The sequence below is a fragment of the Callorhinchus milii genome, unplaced genomic scaffold (genome assembly GCF_018977255.1).
Source record: "Callorhinchus milii isolate IMCB2004 unplaced genomic scaffold, IMCB_Cmil_1.0 Scaffold24, whole genome shotgun sequence".
NCBI lineage: Eukaryota > Metazoa > Chordata > Chondrichthyes > Chimaeriformes > Callorhinchidae > Callorhinchus > Callorhinchus milii.
In genome coordinates, this window is record NW_024704765.1 from 5,141,885 (window position 1) to 5,162,748 (window position 20,864).

The 20,864-nt window shown below is 44.6% G+C and overlaps 1 protein-coding gene across 4 annotated transcripts in view; it reads right to left on the reverse strand.

Annotated features, from left to right (window-relative positions):
* Window positions 1–20,864, reverse strand: part of mib2 (MIB E3 ubiquitin protein ligase 2) — a 100,180-nt gene that overhangs the window by 10,563 nt on the left and 68,753 nt on the right. For all 4 annotated transcript variants that reach the window (XM_007907256.2, XM_007907258.2, XM_007907257.2 and 1 more), the window contains 10 exons: window positions 16,683–16,789; window positions 13,200–13,394; window positions 10,713–10,855; window positions 10,350–10,457; window positions 8,427–8,531; window positions 6,976–7,141; window positions 4,598–4,731; window positions 3,761–3,909; window positions 2,961–3,117; window positions 1,994–2,148 (listed from right to left, as the gene is read on the reverse strand). In XM_007907256.2, the coding sequence (XP_007905447.1) occupies window positions 1,994–2,148; window positions 2,961–3,117; window positions 3,761–3,909; window positions 4,598–4,731; window positions 6,976–7,141; window positions 8,427–8,531; window positions 10,350–10,457; window positions 10,713–10,855; window positions 13,200–13,394; window positions 16,683–16,789 (1,419 nt within the window). The remainder of the gene's footprint in view (window positions 1–1,993; window positions 2,149–2,960; window positions 3,118–3,760; window positions 3,910–4,597; window positions 4,732–6,975; window positions 7,142–8,426; window positions 8,532–10,349; window positions 10,458–10,712; window positions 10,856–13,199; window positions 13,395–16,682; window positions 16,790–20,864) is intronic.

Sequence of the window (20,864 nt, forward strand, 5' to 3'; positions counted from 1 at the left end):
GTGCGCAATCTGCTGCCACGTTTTGCCCATGAAACGTACAGGCAATTCACTTTACAGTATATTCTGAAGCGCTCTGACACGCTACCCTGCGTGGAGGGCGCTATACAAGTGCAAGTTGTTGTTGTCGTCGTTTAGAAGACGTGATAAGGCGCTATATCAAGCACAAGGATTATTATTATTATTTTCATGAATGGGCACGGCTTTGCAATCCCCAGGCACATCACACTGTGCAAACAGTCACCACCAGTGAACCACAGGAGTCAGTCCCACGCCCATCATTAAAAATAGCAATATTTTCCACTGAATTAAGTTTTAAAGACTTAGGTTCTTTTTTTATGGGCAGCAGTTGGCTCAGTCGGCAGCATTCTTGCCTCTGGGTTTGGGTTTCAAAGCCTAGTCTTACAGTCGAGGGCTGACACTCCAGTGGGGGAGGGGAAGAGAGTATTGCATTGTTGGAGGTGCAGTCTTTGTGAAGAGAAAGACTCGAGATTAAACTGTCCTCCTGTCTGACCTCTTTTATTCAGGTGGATGTTAAAGATCGTGTGACACCTCTGGAAGGGAGTTTTTCCAGGTGTCTGTCCTAGTTAACGATCCACCAGATTAACGAATGGGCTGAAAGCACAATCAAAGAGAGTCTTGAGACTGGCCATGGACGAGGCAAGGGAGGGGGGCGAGGTGGAGGGATTCAGGGATGGAGTTCCAGAGGGTGGGGGCAGAAAAGCTGAAGATCTGACCGCTAATGGTGGGGCCGGGCAGGGATGGGGACATGAAGCAAGCCAGTGTACGCCGAGTGGAGGGAGCGAACCAAGTTGTTATGGTGCTAATAAGAGGCAGAGGTTTACCCTGTTATAGAAATTACAAATAGTTCCAATAAATTTACATAACAAGATCAAGCATCGGAAAGAATACTTAATAATAATAATAATCCTTGCATTTGATATAGTGCTTTTCACGTCTTCTAGGTATCTCAAAGCGCTTCACAGAATAGACTGTAAAGTGAATTGACTGTATATTTGTGGGCGAAACGCGGCAGCCAATTGCGCACAGCAATGTCACACAGCAGTGATTGAAGTGATCAATTTATTATTGTTTTTTTCTTGAATGATTATTATCGTTTGTCACATCCCAACCCATCCCTTGGCACACAGAACTCCTCAAACTCCTCAAACACACCAGTTTCCATCATCTGCTCTTTCAGATTTGCCGTGCTTTTGATTTAAAACTAAAATTGCAGCAGATGGAAGGACTGTTTAACATACACAGGTCATCCTCAGCTAATCCATCCAGCACAGCTTTTACAAATGGGAGCTTCGGCAACTGTTTGAGCTAAAAGCTTGACTTATAATTGCGATCCAAATAATACAGTAATGCCATTCAAGGTAAGTGTGTGTGTGTGTCTGTGTAAAAACTAATAAATACATTGCGAGACTGCAAACTGTATAATACTGGCCCACTGGGCACAAGTAGGGCCAAGCACTCTTTCACTGCACTGTACTGTGCTAAAATATCTGTTCTGCGTTTAAAAAAATATTCACACAGAATCCGAAGGTAGTGCTTAATAGACAAGTCCATTTTCAAAATGGGATGCCACTTGGTCAGTCGATAGGCGGATCACTTTTCCAGTGGTAATAATTCCTTCAAAAAAAATAATAAATTGGTCACTGAATCCATGACTGTTTGTGGGACGCCGCTGTGACCGACTGACTCGCACTTTTCGCCCACAAAATATTGTCAATTCGCTTCACACTATATTCTGCGAAGCGCTTTGAGATGTCTCGAAGACGTGATAATGCGCTATATCAAATGTGAGGATTCTTATCATTATAATGTCTATGAGGTTTGTGGTTGATGGCATTTCCTCCGAGTTGTGTTGCAACGATATCTGCGGCAACCACAAGTGAAATCAAACTAGCAGGATTAGTGCAGGATTTTAGTGAAGCAAAACAATCTCTCTGCTTCTTGATTGTACATCAATCGCTGCCCTGGCACTTACAGTTTGTTGCCTTTTAAGGCTGCGTGGTGCAGTAAGTTGAAGCCACGATTATTTTGTTGGGTGAAGTCAATGCTTGGAATCTCGGTCAGGATCTCGATGATGTTCCTATAGTCTTTAGCGATCGCGTCATGAAGCGGTGTGTCCCCATATGAATCCTAGGAAGACAGGAGAACAAATGGTTAAGCAATAAATAAATATATTTGATTTTTATACTGCTTTATTTATGGTAACTTTACAGTAACTATTGTCAAATGTAGGGTCTGTTTTCTTTAGTTAAATGCAACAGTCCCACAAACAGCTTTGAGGTAAATGGCCAATTTATCCTGGGGAATGTTGGCCAGGACGCCGGGAGAAACTCCTTTCTCTTTTTAACGTCCACTTGAACAGGCAGACAGGATCCTGCTTTCAACGTCTCACCTGACGGCATCTCTGACAATCTCATAATAAACTCCTTCAACACTGCACTCTCTCATTACATTACAAAGTTGCTTCTTCAACCAGCCCTCGGTCATCCTGATAAACTACTGCAACAACAACAAATTACATTTTTATAGCGCCTTTCACGCAGGGAGGACGTCCCAAGGTGCTGGACAGTCAGGGAATTAAAGCTGGGGTTTAGGATCAGGAGGGGGTGATGGGCAGGGAGGAATGGGGTAGGAGGGTGGCCGAAGGGGGGGTTGAAGAAGATGGTCTTGAGGGAGGAAGGCAGAGACCGAGGGATTGAGTTTCGAAGGTTGGGGTGCAGAGAGTCTGAAGGTCTGACCGCCAATGGTGGGGCGGGCAGGGCATAGATCAGATCAGAGCCCGTTGAGCGAGGGAGCCAATGGTCCTCTGTGTAAAGAAATACTTCCTGACGTCTATCCTAAAGTTTCCCCCCACCACCCTGTGCCTATGTCCTCCTGAACCGCTGGCCTGGCGTAGCTGCTCTGGTTAAGCGAAACCCGTCGGAGAAAGATTGTCCTCTCACCTGGAGATTGACATTACAGTCGTGTTCACAGAGTGTCCGGACTACCTCTGAGAAGCCCTTGTTGACTGCGATGTGCAGGGCTGTGCAGGTAGAACTGTTCAGGAGGTTGACGTTGGCACCTTTGGAGAGAAGCAGCCGGGCCACTTCAGGCTGGTTTCTGTAACAAAAAGAAATGACGGGAGGTTTGGAAACCACAGGGTCAGGCTGGGGCAATGAAAACCCTTCAGCCCATTTGATTTCACCGTTCCATAATTACCCATCCTGCCATCTTTCCATTCACACATCAAGCCGTTTCTTAAATAATAATAATCCTTGAATTTGATATAGATATATCACTTCTTCGAGAAGTTTCAAAGCACGTTGCAGAAAGTATATTGACTGTATATTTTGTGGGCGAAACGCAGCAGCCAATTGCGCGCAGCAGTGTCCCACAAACAGTCGTGGATTGAAGTGACCAATTTTTTTTTTTTTTTGAAGGAATTATTACTCCTGGAAAAGCAATCCGCCAATCGACTGATAACCGGGTTCCTATTTACTGTTGGGTAAACAGAGGCGTGTGGAGTAAGGAAACATGCCCAACATTTCGCTCTGCTCGGGAATCGAACCGAATAGCTTGCGAGGTGCTATATAAATGCAAGTTGTTGATGTTTTAGATTTTAATCAGTACAAACCACTATCCTAAGGGTTTCCTAACTTACCTCAAGTTGAGGAAAATGAATTGCCGCCGTTCAACAACTTTTAAAACCTTTTTTCTTTGCCGTTTTGAGCTACAAAACACACAAGGGAATAGTTATTCCTACCCAAAGGATGCATAGTGCAGTGCTGTGTCTCCATCCTCATCATGAACTTCGAGCTTTGCATTTGCCTGCAGGAGGGCCTTCACCACCTCGATGTGTCCCTGATGAGCAGCCACTTGCAGTGCCGTCTTCCCCTGATTCTTAATGTCCACCTGCAAGACGGAAGGAAGCTTAGAAGTCATCTTCTCACCAACTAACATTGAGTTTCCGCTCCTGTTCTGCCTGGCTCAGTCTCTCAGCCTGGAGAACACCGAACAAACTCTGAGCCACCAGACTCAATTTTTCTTATCAATCTTGATTATTAGTAATAACACTAATCATTTGACATAGCGCCTTGTCACGTCGTCGAGACGTCTCAAAGCGCTTCACGGAATATACTGTAAAGTGGAGTGACTATGTCATTTGTGTGCGAAACTCGGCAGATAACTGCGCACAGCAGTGTCCCACAAACAGTCGTGGATTGAGTGACCAAATTGTTTTTTTTTTTGGAGGGATTATTTCCAGAGAAAGAAATCCGCATATCGATTAACAACTGGGCTCCTACTTATTGCTTGGTAAACAGAGATAATAATAATAATGTTGATCCGGTTCCTTTTATGTCAGAAGACTGTCTCAAAGCGCGTCACAGGATTTTAAAGTGCTGTGAGTGTATACTTTGTTTGCAAGCGCATCACCAATTTTACCTGGGGGAGGGTTGTTGACTTGCACACCAGGATAACCTCCCTTCTCTTTTCGAATAGCACCACAGGATCTTTAACATCCACCTGAACAGGCTGAACACGGGTCATTGCTCTGTTTCCTCTGTGTAAAATGCCTGTAGTTATAAGTACACACACTTGCCTTTTCTGGATATTTCTGAACCAAATCTCGCACTTTGGTGGCATTCCCATGAGCAGCCTCGATCACTACCCGCCCAGGATTATCCGGGTCGGTTGACTGTGACAGCAACTTTTCTAGCACGGAGATCACTGTGCCTACGATACATTAAAGGTGGGAGAAAGAGCAAAAAAAGAAATCTTACTTTTCTTTCTACAAACGGCATGGTGATTGCCAATACAACAATAATAATCCTTGGATTTGATATAGCATCTTATCACGTCTTCGGGACATCTCAAAGCGCTTCACAGAATATACTGTAAAGTGAATTCACTTTATATTTTGCGGGCGAAACGTGGCAGCCAATTGTGCACAGCTGTGTCCCACAAACAGTCGTGGATTGAAGTGACCAAATTGTTATTTTTTGAGGGGATTATTACCCCCGGAAAAGCGATCTGCCAATCGACTAGCAACTGGGTTCCAACAATCTTAATACAACACCTTTTGTGTCAGGAGGACATCTCAAAAAGCTTATGTGATGTGTAAGCAAAGATCCTGCAATGCCTTCTTTGACTAATTGCTTGTTGTGTCTGGTAAATTTGGCGGACATTTTAGGAAAAAAAAAGTCTCTAGAAATATGATAAGCCCTTTCTGATAGGATAGGACATGCATCCATGTTTATACAGAAAACAGATTAAAAATAAAAGGGTCATAAAAAAAACTGGAACATTTGAATATTCATCAAAGCGATGAGAGCAAGTGGAACACATCCAGGAAATACTTAAAATGAGAGTAAAAGCTTTTGGGTGCAATTCATCACAGCCCGATCAAGAGACTGAAAAATAGCTGAGGCTCCAATTTTAACAGGAGGTCAGATGTGTAATGCTGGGAAAGTCAGTCCTGTTAATACGATATCTTTAGAAAGGAAAACATTGTCTGTTCATAAAAGATTCAATCCTGAAACATTTTAATAATATTCCTTGCATTCGCTATAGCTCCTCATCACATCATTGAGACATCCCAAAGCGCTTCACAGAACATATTGTAAAGTGTAGTGACTTGTATTTTGTGGGCAAAACGCGGCAGCGAATTATGCATAACAGCGACCCACAAACAGTCATAGATCGATGGTCAAAAGATAAGTAACTAGGTCATTATTACAGCACAAATCGTTTTTTTGGCAGGACATGATTACTTTAAAACATGACCAAAGTGTAGTGACTGTGTATTTTGTGGGCGAAGCTGCCAACCAATTGCGCACAATTACTCAAAAGTCTCGATCGTGCGTTGACTCGATATGTCGAAAGAGTGTGTGTGTGAGGCAGCAACAAGCAAGGCAAACAGGATGCAATAATAATAATAATCCTTGTATTTGAATATAGTGCCTTATCACACCATCAAGACTTCTCAGAGCGCTTCACAGACTGTACTGTAAAGTGGATTGACCATGTATTTTGTTATGCTTGGGACAAGGCCAAGTGACAGACAGCCCACTGGAGAATAAATGTAACACAGGCCTGTTGTTGAATCTCAAAGCGCTTCACAGAATGTACTGTCAACTGAATTGACTATACTTTGCGGGTGAAACACAACAGCCAATTGAGCACAGCAGTGTCCCCACAAACAGTCGCGGATTGAGTGACCTTATTATTATTATTAATTGATAATGATTATTTAAGATCACACAGAATTGTGGAAAAGTCTTAAATTCTGAAGGCATTTTTGTACGAACTGTGGAAAAGCAGCTTCCAGACCAAGACCAAATCAAAGAAATTTATATATTGCTAAATCAGCTGAGTTCAGATCTCCCAGACATCATATTTAGGCTGTACGGGGTCATTCTGTTCTGGTCGCCGTGACATAAAGGAGGAGGCTATTTACACCATAGTAGTGGAGAGCAACAAGGAACAAGGATTCTAACACCCAGTGTTAGAGGAATTTTCCAATAAGTCTTTTAATATTGGCGGGTGGAAAATATTTCAAATTTGTTGTAAAAAACAAATCACAATATGAATGCTCAACGAGTTCAACGTTTCTTGGTGTTTTTGTTGCAGGAAGAATAAATGCAGCAATAACAACAAATTACACTTGTATAGCTCCCTTCACATCCGAAAGACGTCCCAGGGCTCTTTGGAGCTGGGAGTTGGGGGTCAGGAGAGGTGGAGGGCAGTGGGGTGGCTGCCTGAAAGTGTGGTGGAAGCAGATTCGATAGTACGTTTCAAAAGGGAATTGGATAGGGACTTGAAAAGGAAACGTTTGCTAGGCTGTGGGGTAAGAAGGGGGGAGTGGGACTAATTGGAGAGCTCTTTCAAAGAGCCAGCACAGGCACGATGGGCCGAATAGCTTACTTCTGTTCTCTAGGATTCTGTGACACATAAGAACATGGACTGGAGTTTTCTTACTTGCTGAATCATTTGTGCTGTCGGTGGTCATGAGGTTGGCGTCCACCTCTCCTGGCTGTGCAGTGGTCACACAGGCGGGGTTAAAGGTCCAGGTTTGACCGCCAACCCCCACACGCAAATCTCCGTCACCGTACACTTTCAATACCTTCCCCACCTGTCCCAGTGCCTGGCAAAAGTGGAATGGGAAAAAGAATTTAGCACGTCAAAAAGAGTTAACTATTCCAGAAATAAGATAATACTCACTATCTATGTGATAATTAGGAGTTTGACATTTTGAGTCATTGCGAGAGATAGAAATTCATCCAACCTCAATACAACAACAACTTGCATTTATATAGCACCCTTCGTGAAGGGTAGCCACTCAGAGCCCAAATAATTAGATCATTATTTGGGGAGGACAAGTTCGCAGGGCTATGGGGAGAAAGCGGGGGAGTGGGATTGATTTGGACAGCTGGGACAGACACGACAAGCCAAATGGTCTCCTTCTGTGCTGTATAATTCTATGATTCTATGACACCAACCTCTCGGGAATACATATAAAGGATATCTCTTGGAAAAGGAGAATCTCATTAATAATAGAGAAATCCCTTTATAAGAAAAAGAATCCTTGCATTTGATATAGAGTCTTAATCCAGCTTTGAGACGTCTCAAAGCGTTTCACAGAATATACTGTGAAGTGAATTGACTGTATATTTTGAGGGCGAATCACGGCAGCCAATTGCGCACAGCAGAGTCCCACAAACAGTCGTGGATTGAAGTGAGCAATTTATTATTTTTTTTGAAGGAATTATTTTCTTTAAAATGATTTCCTTTACAAACACACACTGGTAGCTTCACTGATGAGCAGAATTCCCTCCCCCTGCTAGAAGAGAGGAGAGAATGGGTATCCCAATTATATCATCCAAGTAAGTAATGTGGGTGGCAACAGCTGAAAACATTTGGATCCCAGAAATTTTGAAAGCAAGTGGCTTGTTAATGCCTTTCTGATCCAATGTGGCAGGCCACGGAATTTTGACACAAGTCATCCAGTTTCTGGTGGTTCGGGCTTGCGTTCCTTGCTGCAATATATAATAATTCTTGCATTTGATATAACGCCTTGTCACGTCTTCGAGACGTCTCAAAGCGCTTCACAGGATATATTGTAAAGTGAACTGACTGTAATTTATCGACAAATCGCAGCAGCCAATTGCGCACAGCAGCGTCCCACAAACTGTCGTGGATCGGGTGACCAAATTATTACTATTATAATTATTATCTCTGGAAAAGAGATCCGCAAATCGACTAACATCTGGGTTCGTACTTAGTAAACAGAGAGGTGTGGAATAAGGAAACTTGCCCAATGTTTCGCCCTGCCTGCCTGGGAATAGAACCCAGGTCCTCTCACTTGCGAGGCGAGTGCTCTAACCACTAAGCGACAGGATTCCACAATATAGCTCTGGAGACACACTTACAGGAGCCATGCTGTCCGTCCATTCCCCGTGGCCCGCTTGGAGTCTTTTTACTGTTTCCAGGTCATCCATCACACGCACAATGTCTCCCACTGTGCACGTGTCGACCTGCAACACAATCAGGTTGGACCACAATCAACAATGGAGGTTAACAGGAAGGGTTTTCAAGGTATTTTGCAAGGTGATAGTCACCGTTTGAAGCCATACATCAATCAATTGTGTATAATATTAACTCCCTTGTAAGTACCAAGTGCACTGGGGATACTGTTTTAGTGCATTCCAATTTAATACACCTCCTAATGTCTGCAAGAAAATTGCCATGAAATCTATAATAACAATCCGCGCATTTGATATAAAGCCTTATCACGTCATTGAGACGTCTCAAAGATCTGCCCTTGTTCTTCACCTTCTCATCAATCTCCTCCTAACCCTGTCCCCATTCATCTCATCTCTGGCTCTTTCTGTGCTTCAATTAACGGTTTGGTTTGTGACTCTTTTTCCATTGATTCTGGATTTCCCCGGGGCTCCATTACTTCTCCACATCAGAGACCTCCCATCAGCATCCAAGGCTGCACTCTCCACCTCTCAAAGCCAGTCAGGAACCTCGGCGTTTTGTTCGACCCTGAGCTGTCCTTTCTCCCTCACATCCGCACCACAACTGGCACCGCCTTCCATCACCTCCGGAATATCGCCAGATTACGGCACTACCTCACCCCTCACGCTGCTGAAACCCTGGTTCACGCCTTTGTCACCTCAAGGCTGGACTATGGAACTCTCTCCTCGCCGGCCTTCCCGCCACCTCCCTCCACAAGCTGCAGGTCATTCAGAACTCTGCAGCTCGTGTACTGTCCCGCACCAGGCTTCGGGACCACATCACTCCCACCCTCGCTCGCCTCCACTGGCTCCCATCCCCCAGAGGATTGATTTCAAGATCCTCATCCTCACCTACAAGGCCATTCACGGCCTTGCTCCCTCCTACCTCTCCAACCTACTATCCCCTACCTACCTGCCCGTACCCTCCGTTCCTCTGGCTCCGGTCTGCTCCACGTCCCCCGCCCCAACCGCCCTACTATCGGTGGTCGGGCCTTCAGCCTCTCAGCCCCGAGGCTCTGGAACTCCATCCCCCAGTGCTTCCCTGCTTCCTCCCTTTCCTCCTTCAAGGCCGGTCTCAAAACCTTTCTCTTTGACCGTGCCTTCAGCTCCCCTCTCGACTCTCTTCCTCCTCCTCCTCCCTCCCTCCCCTCACCCTGACCATTCCCCTCCTCTCTCCCTCCCTTCCCTCCCTCACCCTGACCATTCCCCCTGCTCGGGTCATGACCCAACTGTGCAGCGCCTTGGGACGTCCTCCTGACGTGAAAGGCGCTCTATAAATGGAATCTTGTTGTTGTTGTTGTTGTTGCTCATTATCTAGTCCTGTCCACTGTTTTGCCAATCATTTCTCACCACCTTCGTTAAGCTGCTTCAGATCACGTGTGACAGTGTACGCAACCTTCATGCTTCGCAGTCCAATGTGCGAATCACTAAACCTTGATCTTCTCTACGCCTTTGAATGTGGCAATAGTAATTCTGTTTCAACAAACTCTACAAAGACACTTCATCCCTCGTCAAGTCTAACCAACACCCATCATCAAAGGCCCATCTTTTTTTCCCTTCTTCTATCGATCATCTGGCTTTCACCCTCTCCTCTGATTTCAAGTGGAATTTTCATCTCTTCCCCAGCCTCTGAAAAGCTCAGTTTCTTCACTTGTGCTCTACCCACTAAACTACAGGACTCCATAAAATCTATGTGATTAAGAAAAGCTCACTAGCAACATACTTGAACTCATTTCATTTGGTCCATCTTCTACAATTTTTAAATAATATTATTTGTTGGTCCACAATGTTTTGTAGCTGAACCAACAGGTTACAGTACACTATTGGAGGTACCTTTGTAAGAGCCCCAGGATGGAAAGTCCATCGAATGTTGTTGCTGTACTGCACTCTCACATCTCCTCGATCGGTTATTCTGTGCACAGTCCCGATCCGACCCACATACTGCAAACGGGCAGAAAAAGCAAACACAGTTACCAATAAAACAGGAGCGAAATTAAGTCACTCACAGTGACACAACAGTACTGTTCTCCAAGACCCTCCTCTTCGGCAGCGCCTTCCTGATGCCAACCCCCAGGTCACATACAAATCCCTGACTGTCCAGCGCCTTAGGTCATCCTCCTGACGTTAACGGCGCTGTGTAAATGTAATTTATTGCTGTTGTTGCATTCGGTGCCTGCTTAAACGTCCATATTATACCTCAGCCATTTTAGGATTCCACCCTCCGTGTCCTTCCTGCATCTGCCGCAGAATATCCACCTCCAGGAGGCATTTCACCTTGTCACCGTTCTGGAACGAGTGCCCATCAGCACTCTCCTGCCTCTGGATCTCAGCATGGTCACCTCAAGACAGAATGAATTGACAGGAACCTCAATACGAAGAGTTCATACAGACGGAAAATGTACAAAAGGACGTAAGGACTAAAATCTAGTTACCCCGTTAGGAGACCGTTTCACCCACAAAATACACAGTCAATTCACTTTACGGTGTATTCTGTGAAGCGCTTTCAGACGTCTCGAAGACGTGATATATCAAATATCGCTATATCAAATGCAAGGATTATTAATATTATTATTATTTGCATGAATAGGATCTCTTACAGTGAAACTCTGGTAACGCGTCGCCCCCAAGGGAATTAACTCCAATAACTACTTATCAGATTTGATTAGTTATCCAAAGTACAGCATGTGGAAAGCACAAAGTACTGAAAGAGCCAGGATATGGCTCTGGACACTTTTGCTGAATGTGCAGGAATACAATTCTGGTCCTTGCCGAGCACAACGATTTGTGAAGGCAGTTCTGGCGGTTTACTTCTGGAGACCGGCCAGGAAGTGGGCGTTGCTATCAGCAATCAGAGAGGTGTTGCAGCACTTTCATTCTGTCAGCACAAGGGAGTGTTCAAAAAAAAACTCCACAGAGACCCAGGACTCAGTGTGTTTATAAAACAGGACTTGCCAATCGCTTAGAAAACACTGGGACAAGATGGCGGAAAGTGCGTTACAGGAAAACGACAACAATCATAATAATTCTTGCACTTGATTTATAAATGATGACTCAACCGCTGAGCTTCAGTGCCTCCATTAATCTCGTTAAGCTTCAAAACCAAAAACACAACAGCAGCACCCTGTTTCACACTGTTGGGACAATTATTAATCAAGATGGTCTCCAATCCATTCTGTTAAGACGTTCATTAGCTACAGAACGTTGGTGCTATTAAAATGGTCAGTGCACTAAAATTCCACCAACAGACTCCTACTGAGGTTACACAAACTAGTTAGCTGCAAGTTCTTATCCTGGTCTTTATCAAGTTAATTGATCTCAGTGAGACAGCAGTAATGGATGCTACAAGTGGACTGAACACTCCTGGGTTAGGGAAGGGAAAAATCAACCAGCTGCTCTTCATTGATGTCCAGACACTTCCCCCCCCTTCCGCCTCCCCCGCCGGAAAATGTGGACGTAATAATAATAAATAAATATCCTTGTATTGATATAGCACCTGATCGCGTCTTCGAGACGTCTCAAAACGCTTCACAGAATATACTGTGAAGTGCAGTGACTGTATATTTTGTGGACGAATCGCGGGGGCCAATTGCTCACAGCACTGTGCCACAAACAGTCGTGGACCGAGTGAGCGAATGATTATTTTTTTTGAAGGGATTATTACCCCCATAGAAGCGATCCGCCAATCGACGTGTGACGACAACTGGATCAGCAGTGCATAATGGTTACTCGGCTAAGCAAACCAAAGGGCAACTCTTGCTGTGGGCCTGTGGCTCAGCAGAAGTAAAATAAAGGGAGTCAATCACCAATAATAGCTCACTCCACTCCAACCTGCTTCCAGGCATCTCTACTAGTGATAATGTTAGCTAGCCACAAGGTGGTGCGAGAGGGCAACTCGGATGTAGTGCTTAGATATTCTTCCCCTATGGGGAAATGGCTTCCATTCAACGAAATACAGATTACCCAGGTCACTGGAGCTGTTTATAACAACTTGCATTTATCTAGCGCCCTTCGCTCTAGTAGAGTCCCACAGCACTTTATACAGCCCAAGATTCTAATGTTATCTTAAAAATCTTTGGAGACAATACATCACGCGTAAGAAAAGATGCACTTATATTCATTTAAAAAGTACTTCAGTAAAATAATGGGATAAACCAAATACAGTTAAGTTGAGTTGGAATATATTAACTCCATTTGGTCCACAAAATATACGGACAATGTACTTTGCAGCACATTCCCTGAAGCGCTTTGAGACGTCTCGGAGACGTGATAAGGCGTAATATCAAACGCAAGAATTATTATTATTAATTTCTATAAATCAGTGATCATCAATAAAGAGCATAACTTGAAACAATAATCAAGGCTTCAGAGTGCTTCGCAGATATAAGGAACTGACTTGGATAATGAGCCACCTTACAAATAAAATAAAAATTAATTAAAATATTGTTTGTGGATAATATACAATGTAAATTTATATTGTGCCTTTTTGTTGGGAAGATGTCAAAACGCTTTGCACAGCTGAGCGGGGAAAAGAATTAAAGATATTTTAAATTTTAAAGACAATTTCAGACTTTCAGATTGTTTTTCCACATCACCTCGATTTAGTCCAGTGACAGAATCAAAGTAACATAGAAAAGCAGCTGATGGAAATCCCGTAGCCTTGTCACACACACGATCCAAACATACCTAACTTTGGCAAATGGTCTTTGTAATAGTAGCCCCCTGTAGCGTCTGTCACATATTTCAAGTCGACCTTGCCCTTGTGACCCATTCGGTACACGTTAGTAGTTCCGTTAGACCACGCGACGCTTGAAACACTGCGACCGGATTCCGTGTCCCAGCCTCGAATGTCAACTACTTTCCCTGTTTTTCCTTCGCCACCTGGAACAAAGACGGAGAGATATTAGGCTGCGTTTCCCTGTTCTACATTTTCTTTCACTTGCTCAGGCTGGTCCGGAGCCAGCAAGGAGCGTTCGTTTGTTGTGAATTTACAGCTGCTTTTCAGTTAAGAAGTAAACACAATGGGGTGAGGGCAGAAATTGGACAGCAAATTTAGTATGGGCTGAAAGCACCCAAATCTGTCTTCATTCGTAAAACTATCAGACTGCCCTGAATACTCTAAAGCCCTAAAGCAAAGTGATGGGTTTCTGCACATGTCAGACGTCCAGTTGACCAAAACAAACATTAATACGTGGAAAGTGGCTGCTGTTGCTTTAATAGATAATAGTTGTGTTTGCAAAGCAGCAAATTCAGTCTGAACCCAAGTAGTTCATCTGAGTTACTGTAGTTTCATAACAAGTTGTTGCATCTATAATCAGGAGTGTCCAGAGACACTTTAGATGGCAAGTCAATAAAATAGATCTACTTAATGTATGGAAGAGAGGGTATACACATGAAATCACTTCCAGTAAAAACGTCAAAGATTGACTCTCTGGGATTAATAGGAGAGCTAAATTGGATGGAGTACTGGGGCAACAATTTCTGTCTCTACAAATTACATATTGTGCCCTTCAATGTGAGCATTTGACACTTACTGAATTATATGAGCTACTCGTGGGAACATGACAGGTTGGAAACATGACAGGTTGCAGGAAGAGTGGTTGAGCCAGGACGTATTTACAAAATGGACTGATCCTGAAATGAGAAAATGGAAAGGGGAGGAGGTTCCGGAAGGATAAGATCAAATAGCCTTGAAGGAGCTCTTTCATCTGAACTTCTCTTATGACTTCACAAGATTGGTTTGGATGAACATCAGCCCGTCTGATCTCATCCATGTAGAACATTCCCCCTACTGCCCTCCCATCACAGCGACGTCATGGAATGGGGGGAATTGATTCGATGGGATCAGCCTATTGTGAGCTTTTTAAGCAACTTAAGGAACCTTAAGAACAATTATGTTGCAAATGACAGACGAGGTGTGGATTTAAATCCTTTCACCAACAAAGACCACAATTTGGAAGTCTCCTGATAAAGTTTTCTAATTATCTGCCTTTTTTTTTAATAAATCTTTCTCATGAACAAATAAAAACAATAAAAGATTATTTGCAGCACAGTGCTCACTCCTGGGCTGGATGAAGTTAATAGCTTCTAATGTCAGAACATTTTTTCCCACCGACAGTGTGAGAATGGATAGCCAGGTCAAACCCAAAAGAATTGGATTTTTCTTTTTTGTAAAAAAAAGGGTGAAGTTACAGTGATTACAACTTTGATTGAAAAGAAATTGTGATCTCCAAGACACGTTTTTGATTTCTGTTTTGTTATCTGATATTCAAGACTGAGGTGGATAGAGATTTGTTAAGGCAGGGTATCAAGGGATACAGGGAAAGGGCGGGTAATTGGAGTTGATGTACAATTCAGCCATAATCTTATAGACTGGCCGAACTGGCGCGAGGGGCTGAATGGCCCACTCCGGTTTCTGTGTTTCTATGACGGTTTGTCAAGACTTGTCTCGTGCGGTGACCCTCAGGGCTCTGTCCTCGGTCCCCACCTCTTCACCCTCTATATGCTCCCCTTGTGGTGACATCATCCGCAGACATGGGGTTAACTTCCACATGTGTGCAGATGACACCCAACTCTACCTTTCCTCCTCTACTCTCAACTCCACGACCACCGATGTCCTGACAGCTGTCTGTCCAACATCGAGTCCTGGACGAGAGACAACTTTCTTCAGCTCAACGTGCGCAAAACTGAGGCCCTCCTGATTAGCTCACGTCAGCGCCTCCGCACCTCAGGCGCTGACCGCATCAGCATCCAAGGCTGCACTCTCCACCTCTCAAAACCATCAGGAACCTCGGGGTTCTGTTCGACCCTGAGCTGTCCTTTCTCCCTCATATTCGCGCCACAACTGGCACCGCCTTCCATCACCTCCGGAACATCGCCAGACTACGGCATTACCTCACCCCTCACGCTGCTGAAACTCTGGTCCACGCCTTTATTACCTCAAGGCTGCACTATGGGAACTCTCTCCTTGCCGGCCTTCCTGCCACCTCCCTCCCTCCCTCTCAAGATCTTTCTCTTTGACTGTGCCTTCACCTCCCCTCTTGACTCTCTACTCCCTCCTCGCTCCCTCCCTTTGCTCCCCTCACCCTGACCATTTCCTCCCAATGCTCGGGTTTCTGACCCAACTGTACAGCGCCTTGGGACGTCCTCCCAACGTGAAAGGCGCTCTATAAATGGAATCTTGTTGTTGTTGTTGTTTCTTGGCTGTGAAAACAGGACCAGAAGTCAGAGAGCAAAACCAAAAAAGCTTTGCCAACATTCGGGATCAGGATTTTGTTAGTGAATTGCACAGTTTCACACACAAATCCGATATTATCACAGTCCATTTTGGATCCCCAATCCGCAAGCATGAATTTTCAGGAGGAGGCATACAATTCTTGGATCGCATCAACTGTTGTGATTAACGCTGGATTTAACACAGCTCTGGTTGCTGAGGCTCTGACTGTAACAGAAAGATCCGAGGTTGTACATGGGGAGTCCTGGAGGGATTGATTTGATCTGACGTCCCTGAACAGCCAGCGCTGACAGGACAGGCTAGGACAGTGCTTGATGTCACTGTGCTCCATTCATCCCCACAGACACACACAGCAGATTAAGTGACTCCCCACTACAGCAAATTGCACCAACTGCAACGATGTGGACGGATAATTTATCGGCAGGATTGATCGGCAGGACGCAGGGAGTAAATCCTTCTCTTTTCCAAAAGTGCTGACCTAAAGAACAGGCAGACAAGACCTTGGTTTATCATCTAATCCATAGGGGGTCAGCTCGAAAAATGTGGTTCTCCTCCTGCCATGAGCTCAGAGATTCCGTTACAAGGCTTGAACCCACAGCCATCTGGCCAGGAGGCAAGAGGGTTACCGACTGAGCCAGAGGGGATCCCTTGAGCTGGTGCAAAGCTCAAATGCACCCATTCTCCCAGAGATCAGATCCACAAAGATATGCACCCCTTGCATTGTTAGGTTCAATATCGAAACCACATTATCATGAACAATAGGGGGGAGGAACAGTGTTCATAACAGGACGCAATAAGGATGCGATTTGTGATTGAGGTTCGTTCATATAATCAAAGCATGCTGGCGTTTAATCTTGCACCTCTCCCCCTCCACCCCCTCCCAGCACGCGCTCCCCCGCCACCCCTTTAATAATTCAGATAAACAGTGTGCTCACCATCTTGATTTCCCCAGTCCCAATCCGGCCCACGAACAACTTTAGCGCTCTGGAAAATCCCCTTTAGTACAATTCTGGGCAGGTTCTGCCGAGGGCCAACAGTAACACTGCAACATAGAGGGAAGAAAAAACAAAGGAAGAATGCTTTTTAATAATGCAAAACACAGGAGCTGCAATGAATAAATGATAACTTGTGGCAGATTACTGAGCACATGCATTGCTTTAGATCCAAAGTTTTAGATTCAATTAACAATCAAAACTAAAGCCTAAGAGAAACTCATTTGCACTTAACGAGTGGTTAGCCCCGTAGCTCGGTGGTTAGAGAACTCTCCTCGCAAGCTTTATTAATTGGCATCACCAACCCCACCCCTCCATTCCCTTTTCACCTCCTCCCTGCTCTATCCTGGCCAGTTTCACTTTGACATTCGCTCAGCTTCTACCTCTCTCTCTCTCTCTCTCAAGGTTTTACACTCTCTGCGAAGAGTTTGCTCGCCAGGCTCCAGGTAAATCTCTCCTTATAAGCTGCCGCTGTAATGTTCTCTCTTTTCTCTGTCTGGAAAGCACGCCCTCCTCTCCCTCTCTAGGCTCGCTCCCTATGTAAAGCTATCTTCCCTCTTTAGGAGATGCTCGCTCTGATGTAGAGCCCTGAGATTACGATCAGAGACTGAGCGTCAACCTCCGACACATTAAGCCATAGAATATTCTCCCCCTATCATCACAAAACAAAGAACAAATGGACATCATTCGATCAATTTGTCCACAACACTCACACATCCCTTATGAATCAGAAAACACGGCAAAGAAACACACTAACATGATTGTGAGACGTCGCCCAACTTCAGCAAGCTAATAACTTCTTAATCCAACAATGACCTTGCCTCTGGTAGCCACGGGAAAGCGGACGTATACGCGGGGCTAGCTGGCTCCTTCGATTGCGCGTTTTTTTTTGTTACAATCTGTCGGAACGGTTGGGGATAAACTTGTGACGCCAGAGATAATGCCCAGAAAATAACAAATCCCAGGGCTTCAGTTGATCAGTTCGTTAACTCATCAACGCAAAGCAGCACAGCTTGGAGCTTCTCAGAGAGAAAAAAAAGTGGTCGGCATTAAAGGTTTGTTGAAAGCTGCATCTTACACGTGTAGAACTCGCATTAAATAACTCCTAATACGGTTAAGGAGGAAGAGACAGAATCGCACAGTCAACTGTGGAACCCACGACAACTACCAGACTGCCTAGTTGTCAACTTTTCTCTCTGGGCATAATAGGAAAAAATAATAATCTTTGTATTTGTTATGGCGCCTTATCACCTCGTTGAGACGTCTCAAAGCGCCTCACAGAGTATACTGTGAAGTGCATCGACTGTGTATTTTGTGGGCAAAATGTGGCAGCCAATTGCACATAGCAGTGCCCCACAGACAGTTGTGGATTGAGTGACCAAATTACTATTATTTTTCATTGAAGGGATATTATCCCCAGAAAGCGATCCGCCAATCGACTAACAACTGGGTTCCTACTCGCTGCTAGGTAAACAGAGCCGTGCGGAGTAAGGAAACCTGCGTAAGGTTTCGGCCCGCCCATTAAAGGGCACCAGTGATGTAAGTAACTGGAGAGATGAGCGGTTTAAATGCGACTCCTTAGTCCTTCAAGAGCGCTTAAACACCGGATTAAAATTGCGTAAATAACAGAGAGGCCGGAGACATCTGTCCGTGATCAGCTGACCAACCATGTCGCTGAGGTGGTCATGGGAGCGGTGCAAAGCCGGTTACCGCAGGCTGCTGCTGTCGAATGTTTGTTAATGTTTTTCCTGGAATCCCCATTATCCGAATCACATAAACAGATTGTGATAATCGGTGCAAATCTGAACGGACAGCGTTCAGTGCCACATGGCCCATTGCAAAGGTTAATGCACTCAAAAAAAGTAGGACCGGTATGTTTGCATTGCAGCACGTCTATGGACTTAGTAAAGTCACAGAATCATAGAGTAGAGAAAGGAAGGGGCCATTCCGCCCATAGTGCCTGTGCCGGCTCTTTGAAAGAGCTATCCAACTGGTCGTATTCCTCTGCTGTTTCCCCCCATAACCTTGCAAATTCTCCCTTTTGAAGTCACCAGGGATAGACAACAACTTTTCCCTGAAGAAGTGGTGCCCACAAACTGGAGTGGGCTGTAATTGTGCACATGAGTGTCCAACACCTACAGATTGGCAATCGGTTTCCTAAAGTCATTGATTGCCATTTGCAACTCAAGAGCTTTGCTCAGTGATGTAATAATAATAATCCTCACATTTGATACAGCTCCTTATCACGTCTTCGAGATGTCTCAAAGCACAGAGTAAGCTGTAAAGCAAATTGGCTGTATATTTTGTGGGCAAAACACGGCTGCACAAACAGTCATAGATTGAGTGACCAAATTATTATTTTTTTTAAGGGATCATTTTCCCCCGGAAAAGCAATTTCCCAATCGACTAACAACCTACTTACTGCTAGGTAAACAGAGGTGTGTGGAGTAACAAAACTTGCCCAACATTTCGCTGTACCTGGGAATCAAACCTCTTGCTTGCGAGGCGAGTGCTCTAACCACTACGCTACGGGATTCCACTTCGATGCTTCTAAGGATGGAGATGGGATTTTTGTACATTGTCCGATACCAGGTAGCATTCACACTCACACACCTCCACCATTTGCTCAGTCACACACCAATGGTCTGGCTGCCCTCTGACAAGTCCAGGAATAAAAGTAAACTATGAGAAGTTACGCAACCAAAATCTACATTTCAAACAAGCAATAAAAAAAACACACAGGTCAATGTTTACACATTGCCTTTAACAATATTTGTGCTGACAGTGTAAGATGGGATGATTTTATGAATATTCAGTAGAATATGCTCCAGTTTTCTAAGCTATGCAGGAGACTGGCGTTACACCATCTGCTGTGCTCCATCACTGAACAGATGCGAACATAGATACAGTCACATCAATCTTTGATGTGCTTTTCCGTGTCCAAACAGGAGGTGGTGCCAGGAACCTGGTACAGGAGCTCACAGACAAGGGCACGGCTGACATGCCAGTGCAGTGCTGGAGGGAGATGTGCAAAACGAAACAGGCAAATGGTTGAAAATCAGACGTAGGCACTTTTGACTGCTACTACCACTTTGACCCAATCCGGAGCCACAACTCTTTGATCCCTGTGTAACTCTCTAGCCCAACTCCATAGCTCCTCAATGTGACCAGCCACGCTGTTTTTACACTGCACTTTTGGCATTGCTGCTATTCCAACTTGGACACAGATTTAACACCAAGTGTGTGACAATGGGCAAGTGCACTGACAGCAAAGCTGCCCTGGAGAATTGGTCCTCATATCGGGTAAGGATGCACATCAGCTGTTAATATAAAAGCAGCTGTTGCAATGGCCAAGAGAAGAGTGAAAAACAAGCTCTGGTGTTTTCCTGTAGCGCAGCTCCATTTTACTAACCCCACCGTCTGATCAGCTCTCACCAATCATTAAACATCTGGCTGCAGTTCACGATTACAAGAATGGAGTCTTGGGTTCCCGAACTTCAAAATTACACGACTCGGCAATGGTTCCCTGTGATAAGAGGACTTCCACCCTCTCTTTCACTTGCCCCTAATCTTCACAGCCCATCTGTGTACCGATTCACCACACCCTTCCCTCGTCTTTCCAATAAGCAGTAGTAAGAGAATGAATGCTAGGGAAGTAGACTTATGTATCCCACCATGTATTGCTCAAGTGAAAGTGCTCTATTATAAACAAGGGTGGTTTCACTTGCAATATGAATGGTGCAATAGCCTCACCCCCCCCTCCCTCCCCCTTCAACACCCACTTTTAGAGCATTCTCTTCCCTAAAGAGAAAGTTACGACTGCAAAATTGGCGGCGGAAGATTGACCCAGTTTGCTTAAGATACGATAAAATTCCCTTTCACTCTGATGGTGTTGTAAAAACAATGCCCGCATCAAATATGTAAGGAGGCCTACAATGGAACACACACTAACGCACGATGAGAAAGCAGCAACAACTGCAAATGATCCTCTATATTGAAGTTAGAGGTTAGCCTTTCAGCCTGTAATGAAGTCTCCAGATTCTGATAACCTTATAAATGGCTGTAGCTTTGTTGCAGTGGCTCAGATCACCATTAAAACTTCTCACTTGCTTTCCCGGTAAGCTA